We start from the raw sequence: 21,359 nt of genomic DNA on the forward strand, positions 1-21,359 counted from the left end.
TTAAACAGAATTGGTCAATATACATTTGTAATTCCTTTCTTTCAAACTAGATTTCTCTGTTGTATGGTCTTATAAAAACATCAGTATTAACGTTTATAAATTTCTCACACAAATAACACCTCAGAATTTACTTAATTCCTATTATTGGGATTTTAATTTACTATTATTCATAAAAACTTGATAAATACCTGAATGCATATGTGTTTCCACAAATTTTGGAATACTTTCTTGCCATTTATTATGAAAAATAGGAGCACTGACTGAAAGCTGTGAATAATTGGAGTCGTTGATAGATACCAGTATTTCCAAGTTACTTTCTAATGTTAGTTATAGCAATCACCAGTACAAGGTAAAGCACAAATTCTAATAAAATACACGTCTAAATCAATGGAATGCTATACAAAGTCCAGAAGTAGACCTGAAATACATACCAGAGATTGGTTCACCAAAAAATGGTGGGATAGATTTATTTAGTAAGTGATGAGGGATAACTGGTAACTATCAAAAGAATTCTCTTTCTAATAACTATCAAAAAAATTGTCTTTCTACCTTTGAACATTGTAGTAAACTCAATTTCAAATAGTTCAGATGTTTAAAAATAAGACATGAAACAAATACAGCATACAGAAGACATGATAGAAACAGTTTTAAAATCACTTATCATGAAATGGAAAGGTGGTTTTAAAGAATCATCCCCCCCCAAAAAAATACTCATGTGTTATTAATGAGAAAAATCCATAAATTCAAAATAAAAAAATTTTTTTAATTTTTACATTCAAATAAACAAACAGCACACACTGTGGAAGGAATGAGTATGTTTCCAATTCAGTTCTTTTTTTTTTTTTTTCATTTAACTCCAATTCAGTTCTTAAAGAGTTAATTTCCTTAAAGAGTAATTAGCTATGTTCATTAAATTTTTAAAAATCCATTTTTCATTCTTTAACACAGTATTTCTATATCTAGCAATCTAGCCTAACAGAAATGCATTGATGAGATAACAGTAAATGACTGTTAATAATAATAAATGATTGGACTATACCTAAATGTCCATCAGAAGAGGACTAGTGAAATAAAATTATAACTGATATAGTGGAATTCCCTGCTACCATCAAACCTCTACATGAATAATGTAGGAATATATATATGTGTGTGTGTGTGTGTGTGTATGCATAGGTTATCTCTAAAACAATAAATAACAGTGATATTTCTGAGGAGGATATCTGGATAATTAAGTCATGGGATAGAAGGGAGACTTACTTTTCCTGGTACACATTTTTTGAATATTTGAATTATAGTAATAATAATAATTTGAGTATCGTGTGTGTATTTTACTTGAAAACAAACTCAGTGGTATTACACATACATTATATATATACATATGTGATGTAGGCAGAGACAGTAGTCTTCTATAAAAATGTGTCTGATATTTGTATGTAGGAAAAATTCAATAAATTCCTTTTTTAAAAAATATGAAGGCATTTGGTTTTTCATTTCCTTACATGAAACTATTCATTATGGACCTTACAAACTGTGATTCTCAATTCCAAGGGTTATTGAAAAACACAAATTAATTTTAGGTTAAGAAAATGACTACTGTGTATTTTCTCTCACTATTGAGATACACTGGCTAAGAAAACAATGTTGACTTATTTCTATGTGTCACTACTAAGTATTATATACAATCTTTTAAGAGCAATTTCATGGTCATTTATAGAATGAACAAATGAGTTTCCTTATTTTACAAATTGTTATTTCCTAAATTGAAGGTAATTAAAATTACTGCTTTTTGAGAAATAAGGGTAGTGGCAAGCTGAATAATAGCAGGGTAGATATATACTTGAGTATTTTTATTTTTAACCGGATTTCATTATAGAAAGCAAGATAGCCATCTAGTATCCATCTAGTGTAAAACCAGCCATCTAGTATAAAAGTGAGGACATTCTTTCATGATAAGTTGAAACAAATATGTATGAAACCCAACAAAAAGTTTTGTTAGATCATTTTGCTCTATATTAATATTGTCATGAAATGATGCCTGATATCAACTTGTGTGAGTTAGCATGACAACTATATAATTTCAACTGATAAAAATTTGTTTTTAATATAGACAGGTAACACACCCAAAAAGACAAACAATATCACATGAAAGTATACAACTATTCCTTTTATTATTTTGGACTGGTTACACTCGAAGAAATTGTTTGTATTTTGTACTTGTCACAACAAGTTATTAAACCAATCAGGTAGTATGAAAAGAAATAGTGTAATATTTAAAAGAAATCTATATCACATTAAAAGATATTCCTTTTGTCTCAAGAAAAATACATTTCAATTAAAATAATGATCCTACTTTGTAAAATTATAAAATGCAGCCACAGAAATCTATTTTGTCATGTACAGTAGATGTTTAAATAAATATAAAAATAAAATTTTAATGGATTAAAATAGCTTCTAACACCAATGAAAGGCCATTTATTTATATTTTTAGTGAAAAAGAGAAAATAAAATAGTTAAGATATTTCAAAGTTATTTTGTGTATTCCTTAAAACCTAGTTCTATAAAATATTTTTTATTAAATGCTTGGATGCAGTGAAAAACACCATAATTTAACCATTGATGAGCTTTTATAAAGAAAATATTCCCATTGTTTGTAATCGGTAACTCTGTGAATTAAAAATAAAATAGAAAATCGATACTACAGTAACAATTTTTCATAAGGACACTAAGACATAGTCTCTCTTCCAAAGGATTTATAAGTAGAATTGTAAATGTTTTAAGTTTGCTAAAATGCATATTTTATGTATAAAATGCACTGGTATCATTTACCAGGTATAGAAATATTTTTTTTTTAAGTTACAGTCTTCTAAAATTTAGCAATTCAATTCCAGAATTGAGTAGGGGCAAAATGATTGATTAGAGGCAGTAAGGTTAACAAGATAGACCAAGTAACAAGACAATAAAAATATGCTGAGGGAGGGAAGTTAGATAAGTACACAAATAAATATAAGCTAAACCAGAATATAAATGCTCCTTTATGAAAAATACACCTAAAATAATTGTGGGTTCAGAGATAAAGTATTACAGAGATAAAGTATCAGAGATAAAGTATTACAATGGTTGAATAGAAAAACATGTTTCATAGAAAGGGATAACACATTGAAAAGCTTCAAATGGATGGTATTTCAGTATACAGCAGATGGAAGAAAAAAAGAGACATTTCAAGTGGGAGAATGAACACAGTTCTGTGAAAATCTGTCTTGTTATAGGGGAAAATAGTCAGCTTTTGTTTGCTACTTCTAGCTTCATATAACAATTTCATAGTTAATCTGTTAGGTTACTCAAGAATTTATAAACACTTTATTTTAAAGCTTCTATAAATAATTAAAATACTAAAGTTTCTATCAAGTTCTAAATTTAGAATATACATTCTCATTTAATTTTGCATAGCTCAGTATCCAGAGATGAGGCCAATGCATTTTAGTATTTTTATTTGTATTAATATATTATTCTAAATTAGAGATTCACCATGGAAAATGATGATTTAATACTGCAATGAATCAAAGGGACAAATACATTTGTATAACAACAGAACAAGTTGAAATTCTAATGCTATTTTAAAACTCAATGGCCTTGCTTTCTGACAAGAGTTTTTAACATTATTTACTGTAAAAATAGAAGAATTGGCCCTTAGAATGCATCACTATACTTAATTGTATAAAATCAGACATTAATGCAAAGCTTCTAAAATGGCATTATCTAACTAGTTCTATTTCTTATCAGATTTGGATTCAGATAATCAAATTATATAGCAGATAACAATGTTCTTTTCTCACTAAAGAGTAATCCAAAGAGATCTAAAGAGATTACTTTTGAAAAACAACACTACAACTGTTTTATATTTGATGATGATCTTCTGAGTTTAATCCCCAGAAGAGAATAATAAATATGTCAATAGCTTTCCATAGTGCTGAATGATTAATGAGATATTAGGCAAATAAACTTCCCTTTCTTAAATGACTATTCAATTCCCTTCTTACTTCTTTTAAATTAAACCCATGTTTGTGTTATTATTTATTAGCATACTTTTCCCTACAGTGGAAATTCCTACTTTTCTTACCATGCAACTTCAGATAAGGTGTTTACCATGCAACTTAAAGTAAGGCCTTCAACAGTATCTTAGAATGAAAAATGGTAACATTAGATACTCCCCAAAACTGAAATATTAAGAAAATTTAAATATCTTCCCAAAGGTTGGCAAAATGTCTGGAGGATGGAGAAATTTTAAAAAAGATTAGGAAACTGAGTTAAAACATATAGTACAGTAAACATAAAGGTAAAAAGGGAAGAAATGAGAAATACTGAGACTCTTAACCAATATCCACATATTAAAGCTAAGTAAAATAATCATCAACTCACATGTGAGAAAGGTGTTAGCTAAAGGAAAAATGAACTGCAGCTGTATTCATGTAATAGTACAACAAAACAGTTTTTAATATGATTATGTCATGTATTCAATAGCAAGAAATAAGGCAGGGAAAGAAGGAGATAAGAGAGAGAAAGAGAAAAGAAAGGAACTTCCTAACTAAAAACCAAGCCAAACCAAGCCTCTTCTGGCTCTATAATGATTGTCAGTCAAGACAGAATCTAAATCATCTATTCAATTTGTTGGATATTTACTTTCATGCTTGAGAGTGGGATACAATAGAGCTACTTTTTTTTTTCAGTTTGCACCTTGGATGAAGGACCATAAAGACAATCTGAATTATAGTGTAGCAGAATAAAAGGTTTTTGTTCACATGAGTTCCTATCTCTATTTTCAGAAGAAAAATATTAATATTTATGGGTGTTTTTTCGTGTGTGCCAAGTTGCTTGTTGTGTCTGACCCTTTGTGACCCTATGAACTGTAGCCTTCCAAGTTCCTCTGTTCATGGGATTCTCCAGGCAAAAATACTGGAGTGGGTTGCCATGCCCTCCTCCCGGGGTACTTAAGGTACATGGAGCTCTATTTTACCCACACAAAGGACCCCAGGCTACATCCCTTCAACTTTTTTAGATAAGGTATAATCAAATAGGACTATGACCCTGTGATTCTTCTCTGTAACCCACACCATATCTCACTCGAAGAATGAACCTGCACAGATGACTGTTTTGATCTAAAGGTTTGCATATCAGATAGAGAAAGCACATACATATCTCTTATTAATTTTTAGCTTCTTTAGAAAAGTTGCTGTTGTCTGCAAAACTTGGCTTTTCTTATTTATACCCCTGTCTGATACACTGATGGTATTTGAACGTATCCCAGTAATGACCCTTCCATCTCCTGTAACCTAAACCTAAACAGGTAGAGGGGTTCAGGAAGTAACAGAGATGATGTACATTCTAAATAGCAAAGAAATGAACAAGGATTTGAATTAATACAGTTACAATATAAGAGTTATCATGTACTTTACAGATTATTAAATACCAATGATACAGTGTTGAAAACTCTATAACAATACATCTTAATTTTACTTGTTCACATATGTAGTTTCAATATATTGATGTCTAATATTAAGAATTGAAGTTTGAATAAATCACTTCTCATAGAAACAGATTAAAATTCACATCAAATTATTTCTCTGTTATATACCTACAAGCTATTTTTGCTGCATTCCTAATAAACAGCTCATTGTTTGAACTTGTAATAATTAGATAACACTGGAACTCTTAAATCAAAAACAAACCAACAAACAAGATTCTCTAGTTCTTATTAGCTACTGAATTCCTTAACATTATTTACATTTTTCTCCAGAGTGGAATATTTAAATTTTCCTATTAAATTAAACAAACACGAACAATATTAAAGTAGGTCAGAGTGAAGCCATTTAAATTACGTTGATAACAGCACCACATCTCCGGCAGTTGTTTCCGAATCCTGACTGTGGTTAGAGCTGATACCAGTGTCTGAGTCCGTGTCATTGGTATACATGTTAAATATTCTTTGAGTAAAAGGAGAAACCACTCCATTGCTGGTGGGCACCTCGGATTCCTTTCCTCTGGTTTCCTTCAGCTCGCATTCATCTGCATTGCTGATATGAAGGGAATTGAACTCCTTGGCGAGGAGCTCATATTCCTTAGCTTTCATCTGAAGCAATGAGTCACTGTATTTAATCTCTTTCTGGATGCCACTCAAGTGAGAGTGAATTTTCAAACCAGCTTTCATGCTTTTCTCCAAATCACACCTAACACTCTCTAAATTAGAGCTTTCAAGTTCACTGGCAGCTGCCCCTTCTGCATCTTCATTTATCTCCATGCAAACACTTTTTACCTCTTTTTCTATTTCGGCAGAGAGCTTATCAATGAGCTCTCTGTAATAGGTTAGTCGTTCCTCCAGCTGTACAATTCCATCACTTTCCCTCAGGTCCTCCAGAATCTGCCTTTCATCATATTCCAAGCCTAGTTTTTGTTCAACTTCCCTGAAACTGGGCATCATATATGCATCCTGGACATAATTTTCACCATTATTTTCCACCCGATCAAGATGAAATTTAGCTTCACACTTTTCAATTTCCAGATCCAGCTCTTTCATTCTCTTGACTTGTTGGTTAATAGTGTGATCCTGGGAAATAATCAGATGAACTAATGTCTCCATACTATCTCGCTCTTGGGAAACTGTGTCCTGCTTAATTTTAGCCAGTTTCCGGAAAGTTTTCCTGACAATTCTTTTTTGTTTATCTGGTGGTAATGTCTTCATGTAATTTGCTGGGCTGAGCTCCCACAGTTTTTCTGTATTTTGCACTAATTTGGTCTCAGCTGTCCGCCACAAGGGAACTGGAAGAAAAGCATCTGCTTTAACCAAAACAAACTGCATATTAGACTGCTCGTCTCCCCATGCTTTCCAAAGCTTCAGGATTCTGGTGAGGGGAGGAAGAACCCGTTCAGAGCCTCTCCACTTTTCTATGATGCAGTAATCACTGGGCTTTCCCAGAAGAAATCGTTTCTCCCCAAATGTAGTCTCGTGTTCCTCGAGCAAAGCCTGGATGACATCAGCAGAGGTGGTGCGTTTGGTTAGCCCACAGACAATCTTCTCTTCTTGGCAAACCCAAACCACAATTTCCTTCTCTTCTGGATCCATTTCTTTAGTTGGGGATCTAGAAGAAAACAAAGTGCATTATACTACTGTCATCACTTGTGTAAACTCAGAAAGATGGTTTAATTTTAATACCCTCTCTAAATTTTACCCTGAGTGAGAGATGCATTTTGAGGTGGGACTGCATAAGAATCAGACATTTTATGGTAATAAAGAAAATTTAAGACCATGAAAAATATCTTAGTTTTCTTTTTAACTCCTACTGGGCTCTGGAACAAGCAAATTGCAGTCAAAGATAATGAAGGCTATTTTATCTTTAGAAAGCCAGACACAATATAACTGGAGTTAGAATTGCCAGAGTTAAGACAATAATCAAAGTGGTGATGAATAAGAGGTAGAATAAGACTATTCTGAGGCTTCCCAGGGTGGTGCTAGTGGTAAAGAACCTGTCTGCCAATGCAGGAGATGTATGAGATGCCAGTTCAATCCCTGGGTCAGGAAGATTGCTTGGAGGAGCACGTGGCAACCTACTCCAGTATTCTAGCCTGGAGAATCCCATGGGCAGAAGAGCTACAGTTCATAGGGTCACAAAGAGGAGGACACAACTGAAGTGACTTAGCATGCACACACAAGACTATTTTGCTGGAGACATAGGGCTAGGAAATAACCATGAAAATGTAAATGGAATGTTATTAGAGTAAAAGAGTTGAAAATACTCCATTATTTGAAATTAGTGATTATTTCATCCTGCAAATATTTACTGTATGCCAACCACATGCCAGATATGTCTGAAGATGCTAGAGATATAGCAATAAGCAAAGGAGACAAGGATGTGGACATAAGTGTGTAATTAATGTAAGATAGCGGTAAATGCTAGGAAGAGAATTAAAGAGGGTGAAGTGATAGAGAATGACTTAGAAGAAGGAGAGGTCTACTTTATTTAGACAGCTCGGGAGGGACTTCTCTAAGAAGGTGACATGTGAATAGGAGCAAAGTCACACAGTTAGTAGTGACACAGTGAAGACTCAACCTAAGCAAAAAAGCTGACTGGAGAGTACTTTTAACTGATGCATTGTAAAAACAAGTTTACGAGTTTAATGGCTTAGACACATGGATTAAATTGGAAGAAAAATCAAAAACTACTTCTTAAAGAGGAACTTTATCATATAAATTCTTTGATAGCAGTGGAACCATAGTGCCTCATTACAGCACCCAACTGGTCAAGGAAGGACATTTCCCAATAGCCAGCCATGGAGAAAAGTATGTGGAAATGTATTACCTTCAATGCCTTTTTCTTAGTAATCTTGTTCCTGCTTTCATTCAGCAATAAAGGATTTTGACTGGCCTGGATGCCTCCCTCAGCTGACAAAACCCTCATAAATATAAAAGCCCTACTGCTAACTCCTTAGAGTAATCGTCACGTCCTGTTCCATTTTCTAGATGGGAAACATCAGTTCTGGGTCTGTAGCTAAGGATGACACAGGACTTATAAACGCTTCAGCTCTACACTGCAGCTGTGAAGAAGACTGGAAAACAGGGATGAGAGAGTCTTTATATACGCTAGAATAATAATGACGTACATGAGAAATCTCCAATTCTTCCATGATCCCTGCTCTAATTGGGATTCTCCTGTTTTGGAAGGAGCAAGTGTTTATATGTTATGGCTTCCACTAGACACCTGATAGTTTTCAACTCATGTGGATGATATAACCCTAACAGTCATTATGCACAATCAAGAAAGATAAATTATTTCCATATTACATATGAGAAATTGAGTGCCTTTATTAATAGTCTCACAGGCTAACTGGTTCCAAACACTTAAAAAAGTTTGCTCTAAATGTCCTTTTATTTTCTTGAGTCAATTATTCTCTAAATATTTTGAGGAATTTTTATTACCATCATTCAAACCAGGCAATTTTCAAAACTTTTACCACTTGCCTGAGCATGTTTTAAAGTAATGACCATTCTTCATTGAATGTAGGCAGTAAATCTTCCATATCTAGTTAACATAAGCTTCATTATGTTTAATTCTACTTTGTAGCAGGCTTAGGATTTTGCAAACTATGCTTATTTTATAGTATGGCTCCAATTGAGTTTCTATTTACTCATTCATTCAACAAATATTTGCTGAGCATCTCTTCAGTGGTTGATACCATCATGGAAACATGGATCACAGAAATATTTATATGATTTATAAAACATTTGCTGTTTAGTTACTAAGTCATGTCGGCCTCTTTTACCACCCATGGACTATAGCCCGCCAGGCTCCTCTGTCCATGGGATTTCCCAGCAAGAATACTGGAGTGGGTGGCCATTTCCTTCTCCAGGGGATATTCCTGATCCTGGGATAGACTTGTCTCGCATCTCCTGCATTGGCAGGTGGATTCTTTTACCAGTGAGTCCCCTGGGAAGCCCAATATATAGTATACTGCATCTATAATTATGTAGTATGAAAGTGTGTTAGTTGCTCAGTCACGTCAGACTCTTTGTGACCCCATGGACTGTAGCCTGCCAGGCTCCTCTGTCCATGGGATTTCCCAGGCAAGAATACTGGAGTGGATTGCCATTTCCTCCTCCAGAGGATCCTGACCCAGGACTGGAATCCAGGTTTCCTGTGTTGCAGGTGGATTCTTTACCATTCTTTAAGCCACCTAGGAAGTTCTTATTATATATACATAATATATACTACATAATTATTTAGTATATATTATGACATTTCCCATACATACACTTTAAAAAATTACATATGTATTTTATACTTTATTAAATTTGATATTATTCAATATATCCTAAGATTCTCATCAAGTATTGTTATGTTTGGGATCAAGATTGCTGGGAGGAATATCAATAATCTCAGATATGCAGATGACACTATCCTTATGGCAGAAAGTGAAGAGCCTCTTGATGAAGGTGAAAGAGAGTGAAAAAGCTGGCTTAAAACTCAACTTTCAAAAAACTTAGATCATGGCATCCAATCCCATCACTTCTTGGCAAACGGATGGAGAAACAATGAAAACAGTGACAGATTTTATTTTCTTGGGCTCCAAAATCACTGCAGATGGCGACTGCAGCCATGAAATTAAAAGACATTTGCTGCATGACCAACCTAGACAGCATATTAAAAAGCAGAGACATTACTTTGCCAACAAAGGTCCATACGGTCAAAGCTATGGTTTTTCCAGTAGTCATATTCTTGGCTGGAGAATCCCATGGATAGAGAAGCCTGGTAGGCTAAAGTACATGGGGTCACAAGAGTCAGACACGACTTAGAGGCTAAACCACCACCACCATGTTTGGATGTGAGAGCTGGACCATAAACAAGGCTGAGTGCCAAAGAATTGATGCTTTTGAACTGTGGTGTTGGAGAAGACTCTTGAGAGTCCCTTGGACTGCAGGGAGATCAAATCAGTCAATCCTAAAGGAAATCAGTCCTGAATATTCATTGGAAGGGCTGATACTGAAGCTGAAACTCCAATACTGTGGCCACCTGATGCAAAGAGCCGACTCATTAGAAAAGACCGGTGTTGCTGGGAAAGACTGAAGGCTGGAGGAGAAGGGGACGACAAAGGATGAGATGGTTCGATGGCATCACTGACTCAATGGACATGAGTTTGAGCAAGCTCCAGGAGATGGTGAAGGACAGGGAATCCTGGCGTGCTGCAGTCCATGGGGTTGCAAAGAGTTGGACAAGACTGAGACTGAATAAAAACAACATGCTCTGTTTATGTTTTCAAATAGTTTATAATCACAAAATATGCTTAAAAATTATTTACGTATATAAAAGAAAATAAAAAACACTCATAGTACCACAGTATCCATTTTTACTTGACGCTTTAAATTCTTTTTTGCCTTCTGAAACATTAACAAGATTTACTTGTAAAGATTTGCTAAAAAGGAATAGTAGGAACAATACTTGATATTTTAAAATATGATTCCATCTTAATTTTCACTAACAATTCATTTTCACTAACTAATTCTTCTTGAATTCTGAAAATTATTTTTTTTCTAATCTTCTGTACTCATCACTGTAATACTGCAATACACACACACACACACACACACACACATATATACACATCTGACACACATTTCTCACAAGATTGCTTCAAATATCAGATAAGAGAAAGAGGAAGAGTGCTTTGAAAATTGTGGAAAATGTACTGGGTAAATATAGGTTATTAACACTAATGGTAAAATTACTATTATTATTACTTACTGCTGAGAAGGGTATGGTATTATTCAGTAACATTATTGAGCTTGCTATAGTAGTTAACAGTATTATTTTCAAAATATTTTCCCATCTACCCCACAATATTTTTTCACCTGTTTTCAGCTGGTCAATATTTTTGCATGTACACTCCCAATATAATACAACTGTTTGTCTAATAGAAGATGTTTAAAAGGATCACTAATATAATATTTGGATCAGAGATGAGCTGAGAATCCTTTTAATCTTTCTCTGATTTATAGCTCTCTGATTTTAACACTGTGGTAATAAAGTTTATTACACTGAAAATAAATCTATACATATATTTATACTTTATCTGACTACTCTTCTATAACTATTTTATTATATTCAGTTTTTGCCTTTTAGAGTATCTTCTTCAAATAAGAAAATTTATATGCCAAATGAAACTCTTCAGTGACATGTGTTAGCCCCACAGGTACTTTTCCAGATTTATTCTGAAATAGAGTGAAAATTATATATGAGAATTTTTGCATTCACCCTGTATTCAATCATGAACTTAAAAATGTCTCCACTGATAATTAGTTTTAATACCACAAAACACACAGAATAAGATGAATTGACTTGGAATTACATATGGAAATTCATACAACTAAATATTTCTTCAACAAGTTTCCATTGAGTAACTATGGTGCATAAAGCAGTAGGGAATAAATCAACTATTTAAATATGGAAATCTTAAGTATTAAATAAGACATCTTAATGTCAACTTGAAGACCTACAGCATAAGCATTTACAGAAAAAGTAAATAGATAATATTTGGCTATCTTTATTAAGTTGTACAAAAAAAAAAAGAGAACTTGGAGCCCAGGAGAATAATTCAAAAAATGACATTTCTTCCTAGTATGGTAGACATTGAAGTTTAATCGAAATTTGATGTATAAAATTTATCAGGACAAATATTTCATAATGAGCCCTACTTTCAAAAAAAAAGAATCATTAAAATGAGAAATTATTAAGAATAATTACATTATAATATATGCTAAAACCATTGCTTAGTCATGTCCGACTCTGTGACCCTGTGGACAGTAGCCCACCAGGCTCCTCTGTCCATGGGATTGTCCAGGCAAGAATACAGAGTGGGTTGCCATTTACTCCTCCAGGGCATCTTTCCCACCCAGGGACTGAATCTGCATCTCCTGTGGCTCCTGAACTGCATGTGGATTCCTTACTATCGAGTCACTGAGGAAGCCCGTTGAGGAATCCTGATCCATATACACAACAAAATATACTTTCATCACAACTTTGTCTATTCCGTTTTTTCTTACATCTTGTGGGGAATCTAACAGTAAAATATATTAAAACAAAAATAACAAATAAGTGAGACATTTCCAAAATAAGTGATGCAAGTTGGCATTCTACTTAATGGATTGCCAATGGAACTTTTTCTCCTTTCACCCTCATGGCCAGTCTTTATGATTATTATTATTAATCCTGCCCAACTGGGCTTCCCTGTTAGTCCCAGAACTGGTCCTAAAGACTATTGATAGCTGCATTAAGATGCTATAGAAACACAAGTATTCAGAATAGGATTAATTTTAGTTCAGGGGGAAAAAAAAAACCTGCATTCATAGATTTCATTAAGAAATAGTAAATTTTCCTTCTTCATTAAGAAATAGTATTTGAATATCTGATCATTAAATGGGGACTGGACAGTGGGAAGAAAAGATGTAGGGAGGAAAACACAGGATAGAAGTGGCCAAGGAGACTAGGGCAGCGCCAGGGGCATGGTGAGGGTTGGAAGTCAGCAGAAAGGGTTTCACTGTATTTCTCCCTGACTCCTTCTTTGCAGGTTTATTCTGCCCTGTGACAGAGTAGACAACCAAAGACCAGAATTAGGAATGGAGGTTTTGAGACACCTTCAGTTTAGGAAAAGAAGTAGTCAAGATAATATCTGCAGTCTTTACAGGACCAAAGGAAAATTCCCGGAGATAACCAGGGGAAATGAGAAAAAAAAAAAAAAAAAATCTATCATTTAGTTAAGGTTGTGGACAGTACAGGCATGTACGACATTCCTAGACAAGTTAGAAAGTGTCTTTAAAAATACCTTAGCAATAAAACTACACTAAATATAACATTTTCTTGCTTTGGTTATTCAAAGGCACCCTGGAATATAATACTGTCTTGAAGTCACATTATTCAAATGAATTGGAATAAATACTGTATTTTTTAAAATCTGGTTATTTGTGTTTTTCTGATTGCTGAGTACAAAACAAGGGTTGCTATTATTCTAAATTCTATCAGACTTTTGGTCAAACTAAGATATTGTCAGTAATTTTTTTTTACATGCAGTTCAAATTAAATGAATGCTTTCCAGTCAAACTTCTCATTCTATAGAGAAGTATGAATTATCTCCTTAATATTTCTTAACACATAGTAAAATGAATTCCCTTTGAAATTTTGATTAAACCTCAAAATATATTTAAACTCCTCAAAAGACAAACATTTATTTTTCCCTGATATCATCATGCAGTTCAAAGCCACAGCAAGGACCACAACCAGAATTAATACAACATATGTTATTCATTTATGTATCCTGTAATAAAAATAAGAATACAGAAAAAAAAAAATACATGTTGCACTGAGATTCTGATCCAGCACAGAGAACAGATTTCAATGCCTCATAATAGTCAGATTTTTCCATGGAAAACATAGATGCCTGTGGAATTATAAAAAGCCTTCTTATGAAGTCTGTTCTCAAAATATCTTGACCAAATAAACTATCACAGGGAATTAGATCCAGTCTATAGAACTCCTCAGTGTATAACCCACTACATGTGGCACTCATATTTAAAACATGTCAGTAAATAACACTTGGAGACAGACTAACTCAACAATGCAAGATTCCGAACTAATGATTAGGGGTGAAAGCTATAATATAGTAATAAAAGAAATTCAATCTCAGGATATTTATCTCAGGCTCAAATCTAAAATTACCTTGTAGAAGTTTACACTGTCTTGAATAAAAGCATATAATTAAATAAAGAATAAAGATAGGTGATGATAAAGGGCAAGTTTACTAAATCACATTCCATACCAAAGATTATAAACTGGTATTTGAATTTATAAACCCAGCTCTATACCAATTATGAAGTTCAAAATACTGAGGATGCCATAAGTAACTAGTTTGCATAGTCAAGGTTTAAATTACATGACACATCTCTTTTCAAACTAAATGGTCAAGCTTCTAAATTTAATAGCATCTTTTCCCAATAATCAAAATTATCAGAGTACAAACACTGGCTTGGCCATAACATCTTACAGAAAAACTCAAACGAACGTTTTATCCAATCCAATACAATGAGTTTAGCTAATTAATTAGTTAACATCACTACTATTATGTAAGAGAAAAATTTATATTTTGTGTACTATAATTGGGTGACTTGTAATAAGAGAAAAAGAATGACCCAAACACAAATTGCAAGACAGACTCTGATAAAAAGTTTAAATATATGATTGAAAAAAGTTCTATGTAAATCAATTAAATCTATCCTAAGTTAGTTATCCCCCAAATAAATTGTCCATTTTTAATTATAGCATACATATTTTTATAGTTTGATTCAACATTCATTTCTTAACACATTACTGACCAGAGGCATTAGTTTCTGCAAAAAATCCCCCGGTCAATAATGTGTTAATAGAACTATGATTTTAGTAAATGTGAATAAATGATGAGGGTAAAATTCTATAGAAGATAAGATGATCTTTAAGTTCAGAAATGCGTTATATAGCTAGGAAGGAGAAAAGATATGTTTAGAGAGAAAGAGATTTTAAAAATTCAAGACCATCTTAAATATTATTGGAAATCATGAGGTATTAACACATTCTGTATAAAAGTGCTACAAAATTTTTTTAAAAAGCAATAATAATCAAAGCTAGGTAATATGTAATAAACCATAATAAGACATAGAAGTTGACCCCAATGTCTTCAAGACATTCTCAATTTCCATAACCCTTTAAAGTCAAATTAGGTAAAAGAGCCTCATGAGATTTCATTTGGGACAGGATCTTGGATCCTGGATCTAAGATCCTTGGATCTTATCTGTGAGGCGGACTCTTTCAGTTTATTACTTAATATGATGATGTTTAGGTTTGGTAGTTAAGGAACAGATACTTAGAAAATAAGTTAAGGTGACTGGGAAAAGAACAGTGGGGTGTGTGTAAAAGGAGACATTAGATAACAATAGCAAACATTTATTGCATGTTTAATATGTGCCAGGAACTGTTTTAAGTGCTTTATATATATCAACTCATATAATTTTCATCACAACCCTATCAGCTAGGTCCTATAATTCATTTCAAAGATTAAAAAACTGAAGCACAAGAAATTAAGAATTTGTTCAATACCACCCTCAGCTAGTAAGTGGGAGAAAATATGGATCATGTAGAAATAAGGAAAATAAGAATAATTTGGATTAAATGAATTAGAATTAAATCCATACTGATGAACTCCCTATTGTCTAATACAATAATCAACATATTTTATTAAGGTTTCCCTCTGGAAACAAGATACTAAATCTGAGTCAGATATAGTCATCTACTGAGGAGGGGAAAACAAAAAAAAAAAACCTTTTGTGATATTATGATAAAAGTATTTTATATACTTACTACCTGCTTCTATACATTGTCAATACATACAGGATCATTTATCAATGTGATATTTAATGACTGACTTTCTTGGAAATCTGGAGTCTTGTCAGTACACAGACTCCTAATTGTTTCATCTGTTTAAGAAGCAACTATAAAATTATTTTATAGTTCCTCTAGTAGACATCTGGATAAAATGCTGAATTGCCCATTGAATTCAGATTTTTTAAAAGTACTTTATTCATTCCAGCACCTAGAGATAATTAATATTTATATTTTTTCTATATACATACTACATTTTTAGTAAGTTCTAAAGGATGACATGGTCCCTAATCATTTAAAAGCTATACTGAGAACCTCCCTGGCGGTCCGCTTGTTAAGAATCCACCTGCCAACGCAGGGCACACAGGTTCAATCCCTGGTCTGGGAAGATCCCACATGCCACAGGGCAACGAAGACTGAGCCACAACTGCTGAACCGGCGCGCTAGAGCCCACACTCCAGGACACGGGGAGCCACCAGATGAGAAGCCCGCGACCGCAGCTAGAGAAAGTCTGTGCACAGCAGTGAAGACCCAGCGTGATCAAAAATAAACACATATTTTTAAAACTAAATTGACTTTCAAAATCGATTTTGTTTGGGCTATTTTCTGTACTTAAACACGGATCACCTTAATGCACCATGAAGACATGTGAAGTAAAGCAAATATACTATTGATGGGATTCAATACATGATACTCCAAAATATGGTACCTTGAGTATTTTAAGAGGAAAGAGTTCTAGAAAATGGGAGAAACGGGGAGTTCACGTGGATATTCCATCCAAGCCTCTCCCCTGAAAGTGATCCTAGGACCCTTGAGTGAGAGATGCCCTTCCTCTATCTGAAGGAAAGGAGCATTCTTATCTCTGAATACAAAGTGAAGAGGAGAATCTAAACAGACTCCATTAAATTTCTCCCAGTTTCGTATACTTAGTATCCTTTGACCTATCTACCACACTTCTCCATGACTGTGCATTCTTCATTAAACCTAGCATAAAACAATTGAGATTTAATCATTTCCTTAGATCTTCATTTCCTTAAGAAGGCTCCTGAGTCATGTAAAACTTACAATAAATCAATTTGAATGCTTTTCTCTTTTCAGTCTGTTTCCGTCAGTTTAATTTTCAGAACCAGGCATGGAACTTAACAGGGTCAAGGAAAACTTTATACTCCCCTACACAATACATAAAAAAAAAAAAATTTAGGTGACAATTTTGACTCTTTCTGTACTGTTTACACATTTAGACACACACAAAACAAAGTTTGAACACAATTAAAATGAATGAAGCAGACAAACGGTGAGGAATCTCTCTGCGTCCACAAGCTAAAATAACTCTGGTTATTCTACCCAGAGAATACCGCATGCCCTCTGAAGTAACATTTTTGCGATCATAGTACTGCAGTCTCAGGAAGAGATAATCACAGATCGTGTCAGTCACAAATAATACAAGTCTTTGCTTAGGCTGCTAAGCAAATTTGGATTACTGTTTTGATAGATGAAGCATGAAAATAGTGCTATCAAATAGTTTTCATTAAACACAAATTATTTATTTTATTCATATTTAATTCAAATAGTCTTAAAACAGGAGTCCTTCAGAAAATTAATCATTCTATGAAAAATAGGGGCAACAAAATATTAAAACTATCTTGAAAATTAAAATTTTATGCATACAAATACATAGAAAAAAATCACTAGTTCTATGCATTACTAATACCAGTTTAATTTTCTAGGGTGTAATAATATAAGCCAGTCATATAAGATAAGAAAAACCCTAAACATTCCATCACTGCAGGATGGAATGCTATACATAATTCCCATAAACAGAGAAAAGGGAAGGGGATGTGAAATGAATGTGTATTAGAGATTGGAGGGGGGGGTTAAGTAAACTAAGCTTATAGTTCAGATTCCGGAAGTTGATTATACTCACAATGTAAATATTAACATGCAGTGTTTACCAGATGAAATGCTGAAAAAATATCTAATCATATTGGAAATTCTAGGGCTTACTCCTAAGTGTCGCAAATACCTAAAGTTTCCTTATTGATTTGTACTTTGTAAAGAAATATTTCATAACAACGGAGCATATTCATTAAAGGAAAGTTACCCAGCCTGAATATTTTGTTTAGCAATAGCTGTAGTTATGTCAACTACTAACATTCATTTTCCTTTTTGCAGCTAAGCCCATAATTGGTATTGCCTTCTTAGTGGAAGCTGTTTTCTAATGACGGTGATTTTCAGCTTGTATTTGCCTGCAGCCACCTACTCGTCCCTCTCTAAATGTGTTCTGAAATATGCTGGCAGATGTGAATGGCACTAGAAACATGTAAGAATTTGAATTACCCAGTAGGATAGCTGAAAACATAAGAGGAGCTCCTTTATTCCTGATTTCTACATTCTGAACATGGTCTATAATAGACAGTAATAAACTGTGACTTCCAACTGGAAGTTTTATCTAAAATAATCATCTCTTCACATTAGTCACAAATCAATTAGCTAAAGAGCAACAACAAGTAAATTACTTGTAGAAATAAGAATATACCAGGGTCTCAAGGCATTTTTTAAAAGAGCTACTTGAAAACGTTATTGATAAAAGAAAAACATTGGTCATCTATATCAAAAGTATCTTACATCCATTTATCTTCTCAAAGTTTCTAACTCTTTAATAGCCAGCCTCTGAATGTCACTGCATCCACCTCCTCTAGGACTTTGCATCATAATTTATCCCTTCTTTTATAATGTTTTAAAATAATTCCATTCTTATTTGTTTATTTGGCTGAGTAGGGTCTCCGTTGCAGCATGTGGGACCTGCATTGCATTATGTGCGATCTTCTGTTGTGATGCACAGAATTCTCTAAATTGTGGAGCTCAGGCTAAGTAGCCATAGTGCAGGGGCTTAGCTGCTCCGGAGCATGTGGGATCTTAGTTCACCAACCAGGGATCAAACCCCTGTTTGATTGCAAGGTGAATTCTTAACCACTGGCCCACCAGGGAAGTCCCGGTTTATCCCTTCTTAAACTCATTATATCTTCTATCTTTACTTCTGGCCCTTCCTACAATCAGGTCACACAATTTGACCACATACACACCTCAACTATCTTTCCTTCAAAAACTCAAATAATAACCCACAGTCACTTTCTCCAGTTCATATCTTTCCAATAACAATCACTTTAAAGTGACTTCCACCACCACACACCCACAGCAGACACATTTCTTCCTAGCTTTATCAAAGATGTAATCTCTAAATCCAATTGCTATTTTTGGAACTGATCTGACTTGACCTCTTTATAAGATTTATGTTGTGACATTTTTCTCTCATTTTTGCAGTAGTCTGTTCCTTGACTTCATAACTTTACTCTTTCTTCCTTTCTCTTTCTAACTTCTTTTCAGTTCTGACATAGCCCTTGCTTCTGCATTCTGAATAAATGTAGATGTCATGCCGGGGTGGCCACTAATTCTTTGCAGCTTTTTCCATTGAAGGATGGAATCTATTTCCTTTTCCTTGAATATAGACCTTGGGATTAAGTATTGTCAATAGAATGCGATGAAAACCACATGTGCAAGTTCTAGAGTCCAGGCTTCAAGAAATCTTGCAACTTCTCCTTCTTCTTCCTGGAATGCTGTTCTGAGACTGCTGTTTGATGAAAAAACTTGAGATGAAAGACCACATAGACAGACAGAGATCCAGCCATCTCAGTTGACCAGTTGACCCACTGGACCCTAAGCCTGACTAACTCACTGCTCATGAGGGAGCTCAAGTGAAAACCAAAATAAGACCCCAGTTTACCCAGAAAATCAAAGCAAATAATGCATTGCTAGAACCTTCCTGGTAGTCCAATGGCTAAAACTCCATTCTCCCAATACAAGATGCCCAGGTTCGATCCTTGGTTGGGAAACTAGACCCCATGTGCTGCAACTAAGACCCCATATGGCCAAAAAGGAAAAAAAAATGTTGTTTTCAGCCACTAATTTTTATGATGCTTTTATTATCAGTAAATATGATAGGCATCTCCCAGGTTTTTATGACTCATTTCTTGTCTCACTATATACATTTTTTTTTTCATTTATTTTTATTAGTTGGAGGCTAATTACCTTACAATATTGTAGTGGTTTTTGCCATACATTGACATGAATCAGCCATGGATTTACATGTGTTCCCCATGCTGATTCACTATATACATCTTATGGGTGACTGTCATGTCAGCCACAACCTTATCAACCAACTGCATGGCGGTAGTTCCAAAATCTATTATTTTTCCCTTTGAGCCCTAGACTAATATTCCCAACTTTGTATTTGCATGTTTACTTGATCTTTATATTATAGCCACCTCAAACTTGGCCCATCAAAATGAATTCACCATTTCCTCTTCCACATCTCAAACTCTTCCCTCTCTTGATTTCCCATCCTATCAAACGGGACTCACTATCATTCTGCGCAAACTGGGAATCTTCCTAGATTGTTTTCTCCATCTCATCCCCCTTTAACACAGTCACCATCTCTACCTGTCTAAGTGTTCTTTTATTTTTTATTTTTTTGGAGCATGAGTGGTGGAAGGGTTTTGAGGGAGAAGTAAATAAAAGGAATTTTTCAGTAAACAAAATTTTGTTTATGTACAGTCACACCCACTTAATTCTGAATTGTCTATTTCATACCACATGGACAGAGTTGAGCGGTTGAGACATTATGGTGGGAATAACCTAAACATTTATTATATGACCTTTTACACAAAAAGTTTACCAACTCCTGACCTAGATGATTTACTTGCATCAAAAAATCTAGATTTTGTTTATTTAATTACTAAAATATTATTTGAACTCCAATATCTATACAATGGTTCTATGTATTATTCTTTAGCAGATAAGAAAGTAAAAATAGTGTGAGGGAGGTTCAAGAGGGAGGGGATATGTGTATATTTATAGCTGATTTATGTTGTTGTGCAGCAATTATCCTCCAATTAAAAATAAAAGAAAGTAAAAATAATCTGGTCAATAGAATGCAATTTCTTATGGAAGTCATGACCATGTTTGGAAGCAATTTCAAGCAAAGGCAATGAGTGAAGGCTCACTAAGATGATGGCAATGAAATGCTGTATGAAGAATGAGTGGGTTTAACATATGATTAGTCAGCGTGAAGGTCTTGGCTGGGAAACTAGTGTGTTTTGCCTTTAAAGTCCCATTCCAGGTGCAGTATGTTCCATATTAATCAGTCCCATATGGATGTCAGGATGGATGGGAGTAGGTTGGATGAAAGGCTGCTTTCAATGTGCAGTGTGTCCAAACACCAGGTGTTTGGAGGTGGAATATTTGGTAACGTTCAAATGACACCTTGAATTTTTTCACTCTTCACCCTCATGTTCTTCCCTCCCTCAAATTACTCTTGCCAGTTTTTCTTTTCTTTATGATGATACAACTATATTCCTA

General features: G+C 34.2%; 1 protein-coding gene across 1 annotated transcript in view; it reads right to left on the reverse strand.

Annotated features, from left to right (window-relative positions):
• Positions 1 to 887: 887 nt before the first annotated feature.
• The window catches only part of RASSF9 (Ras association domain family member 9), a 31,722-nt gene continuing 11,250 nt past the window's right edge, over positions 888 to 21,359 (reverse strand). Inside the window, exon 2 of the mRNA XM_065934165.1 lies at positions 888 to 7,130. Coding sequence (XP_065790237.1) covers positions 5,870 to 7,130 — 1,261 coding nt within the window. The 3' untranslated portion in view covers positions 888 to 5,869. The remainder of the gene's footprint in view (positions 7,131 to 21,359) is intronic.

The sequence above is a fragment of the Muntiacus reevesi genome, chromosome 4 (genome assembly GCF_963930625.1).
Source record: "Muntiacus reevesi chromosome 4, mMunRee1.1, whole genome shotgun sequence".
Taxonomy (NCBI): Eukaryota; Metazoa; Chordata; class Mammalia; order Artiodactyla; family Cervidae; genus Muntiacus; species Muntiacus reevesi.